Raw genomic sequence first — 3,633 nt, forward strand, 5'->3', positions numbered from 1 at the left:
TGTCTTTTCACAAGCCCATTCTCTGGATTGCAATAGCCTCTATAGCCTCTAGCTCCTTAGACTCTGTACCTAGTCCCCCATCCTGATTAGATTTGTTTTCCATTGCATCCTTGGCATCTAACATAGTGCCTGGCAGAAAGGAAAGGTGCGAGAAATACTTGCTCCATGAATTCACTGCTTTCAGGAATCATTACCTGGATCTCCTCCAGAAGGGGCAGGATTTTAAAATGAACCACTGTGTTTCTTCAACTATCCTGACTGCATTTCTAATATCTACTCATCGAATGCACTTAGCCAATGTTAACAAGTGCAAATGTTGTGCTAAAATGTCATCTTTTTATTTAAAAATTTTTATTGACAAATCAAAATTAAATGCACTTGTAATGTACAATAATGATATTGTGAAAGCAGATTCTTAATAGTTGCATGTTTCTTAATCACTCTATGGCTCAGTTTCCTTATTTGTAAAATAGGTGTGATGAGAGTACTTTTCTCATAAGTTGTAGTAAGGATTCAATGAAATGCTTTTGCTATCTGGAATGTTTTCTCTTTAGATCATCAATGGACTGACTCCTTCATCACATTCAAGATTCAATTCACCTGTAATCCCAGAAACTTGGGAGCCTGAGGCAGGAAGATTGTAAGTTCAAGGCCAGCCTCAGCAATTTAGTGAGATCCTGTCTCACAATATTTTTTAAAGTACTGGGCATATAGCTCTGTGGTAAAGTGCTTCTGGGTTCAACCCCTGGTAGAAAAAAAAAATTTCAAATGACGAGTCTTCAGAGGCCTTGCCTGACCACACTCATCTGACCATACTCTGGCCCTTTCATCAGTTTTCTTCTCTTTATTTAAAGTTTTCCATGGCATGTGTCACTATCTGAATTTATCTTTGTTTACCTACTTGTTTACTAGCAGTGTGACTGACTTCAATTTCTGAGTCTTTCTCTGAGCAATGACATATTCTCAGTGTCTAGAGCCATGCCCAGTATGTAATAGCACTGAAAAAATGAATATTTATTGAAAAATTTACTTATTCCCCCCAAGCCTGTGAGAAAGCTAATGGAATCCAAACTTTGGTGAAATTTTTATGATCATATATGTTGGGGACAAAAACTTTCAAAGTATTATCAGGTTGTGTCTAAAGTATAATACCTAGCTCTGAACTTCAGGGACTTACCACTTAGCTAGTGGAATGTGATGTGTATGATTCTTAGAACCACTGGTGAAAATCACCAGAGCAACCTATGCTGAGTTAGCTTTTTGTCACTGTGATCAAAATACATAAGAACAAATTAAACGAAGAAAAGTTTATTTTGGCTCATGGTTTCAGAGGTTTAGTTCATGTTTGGCCAACTCCATTGCTCTGAGCCTAAGGTAAGGTAGAATATCATGGCCAAAGGGCTTGGCAGGGAAGATACACCTTTCCAGGGCACGTTCCTCCTCTAGCCATGATCCACCTGCCTACAGTTACCACCCACTAATTAGTCCGTTCAAACTAGGATGGGCTGATGAGGTAGCAGCTTTCACAATCCAACCATTTTGCCTCTGAATATTCCTCTATTAACATAGGAACTTTGGAGGTACATCTCATATCCAAACCATAGCACATGCTTTGCATGCATGAAAAGTGATATAGCTAATGATCAAACTAAAAAGGCATGTCACTAAGTTATGTTACTGGTACACAGAATAAGAAAAATGACTATACAGATGGAGAGACAGATGGAGAAAGCTTTCCTGGAGAAACTTAAATAAGAGAGAAGTCATCCTAGAGAGAACAGACACTAATATTTGTAAACCATGTAAATAGTGCCTGGCTTGTAGTAAAACTGTATATGTGTTTGTTAAATAAAAATGCCCAACTGGTATTTTCATTCTACCAGAATTTTATTTTTTTTTCCTTTATAAAGGTATAAAAATACAAAATCAAGAAGTTATCATGAGTTGCCATTTCTCAAAATTGCTCTTAAGAGGATCACAGGGCATTTATTTATATGATATCAGAAAATACTACAAACTAATTCTAGAAATGGCATCTTCAGGAGAGACCCCATACTTATCACATGGGTTCAATCAGATCATCTGAGGGAAGACACCAGTCTTCACAAACACTTAGAAAGTAAGAAGACCGCACAGGATGGGTCTCCTCAGCCTCTGCTTGGTTATGTGAGGCCGGGGTACGCCGATCATTAGAGACACAAGGTGGACAGTCACAGTTGGGCCTTTCGCTGGACTGTGACAAGCTGAACACGCTATAGTACGTGTCACCATTCTTGGCTGCGGCTGCACTATCGCTGGCTGTTCTCAAGGGAGAGGGTAGAGTAAGCCATGGGGACCGTTGGGGGGCAGCGCATGACACAGGGATCACATACTTAGAGGAGGTACCCTTAGAAGCATAGTGCAACTCAGTGCTGTAGATAACCATATCCTGAGAGACAGCCTTGACTCTGATGCCACATTCAGTAACACGGTAGGTAAACTGGTAGAAGTGTGGCTGAACATGGTTGGCGGGGCAACCCAGGCCCAAGTGCAGCTCATAGAAGTGTACATAGACATCATTGTTCAACATAAAGGGGTGGACCGTGACCATGAACCAATCAATGGAACACAGCACAGTCATGGGATTTTGCCCAGAGCAGGCTGAAAACAGAGAGGCAAACAAGATCATGCCCCCGACCACGTTGAAAACTTTCATCTTTGCAGCCAGTCAGGTGACAATCCACAGGAAGCAGGAGGATTCCAACAAGGATTTCTAGAACACACAAAAACACAAGAGGTAACAGCTTATTTTCTATTGAACATTCAAATATGATTTTTTTAAGCAAAAGGTTGTTCCTAAAACACTAAGAAGAACTAGGTACACTGGCATAAACCTGTAATTCCAGCAAATCAGGAAGCTGAGACAGGAGGATTGCAAGTTCAAAACCAGCCTCAGCAACTTAGCAAGGCCCTAAGCAACTCAGTGACACCATGTCTCTAAATAAAATATTAAAAAGGGTTGGGGATGTGCTCAGTGGTTAAGTACCCATGGGTTCAATCCCCAGTCACACACAAAAAGATAATAAGTGTCTAAGATATGATGTCAGAAAGAGGTGAAAAGCAAAGAAGGAAGAAATAAGGAAGAAAGGACATCAAATGTCCAACTCAGTTTTCATTTTAAAAGTGGAAATGATATATCAAATTCAAAGTGCCTAAAATTTAGAAGGAAATTTCTATGCATAAGGGCAGGGCTCCACTTTTGTTCCCAGCTGCAGTTAAGTAAAGAAGAGATAAGTAACCCTTGCTTAAAATAATTCATATTTTTATAATATTTATTGAGTGCCTACTATGTGCAAAAAAAAAGTCTTGGGATAAAAAGCATCTCCAAACATTCTTTCTTCCTCTTTCCCCAGTTTCAAAAATGCAGCTCTTTCTCTTCATTTGCTAGTGATGGATTTGCTGCATTCTTTAAGGGAAACCATAGCATAGGGGCCGTCTAGCAAAGTACACTGGCCTGGATGAAATGCTTTGTTTATGAGGACAGCTCACTCTCGGCTCTCTCTTTAATGACTCCTCATTCTCTTGGGGGTGTTGGGGTATAAAGAGAAGCCAAAAGACTCTGCCCAGTTCTTTCCTTTCCCCTTTGTTCATTCA

At 39.9% G+C, this 3,633-nt stretch overlaps 1 protein-coding gene across 1 annotated transcript; it reads right to left on the bottom strand.

Moving 5' to 3' along the window:
* Positions 1-2,059: 2,059 nt before the first annotated feature.
* On the bottom strand, positions 2,060-2,695 carry PLAC1 (placenta enriched 1; the record flags this gene model as incomplete). Its single annotated transcript, XM_081278216.1, has 1 exon — positions 2,060-2,695. One exon carries the CDS (start codon positions 2,693-2,695, stop codon positions 2,060-2,062), a length of 636 nt encoding a protein of 211 aa, XP_081134342.1.
* Positions 2,696-3,633: the final 938 nt, after the last annotated feature.

The sequence above is a fragment of the Spermophilus citellus genome, assembly GCF_964194105.1.
Source record: "Spermophilus citellus genome assembly, chromosome: X".
NCBI classification, from domain to species: domain Eukaryota; kingdom Metazoa; phylum Chordata; class Mammalia; order Rodentia; family Sciuridae; genus Spermophilus; species Spermophilus citellus.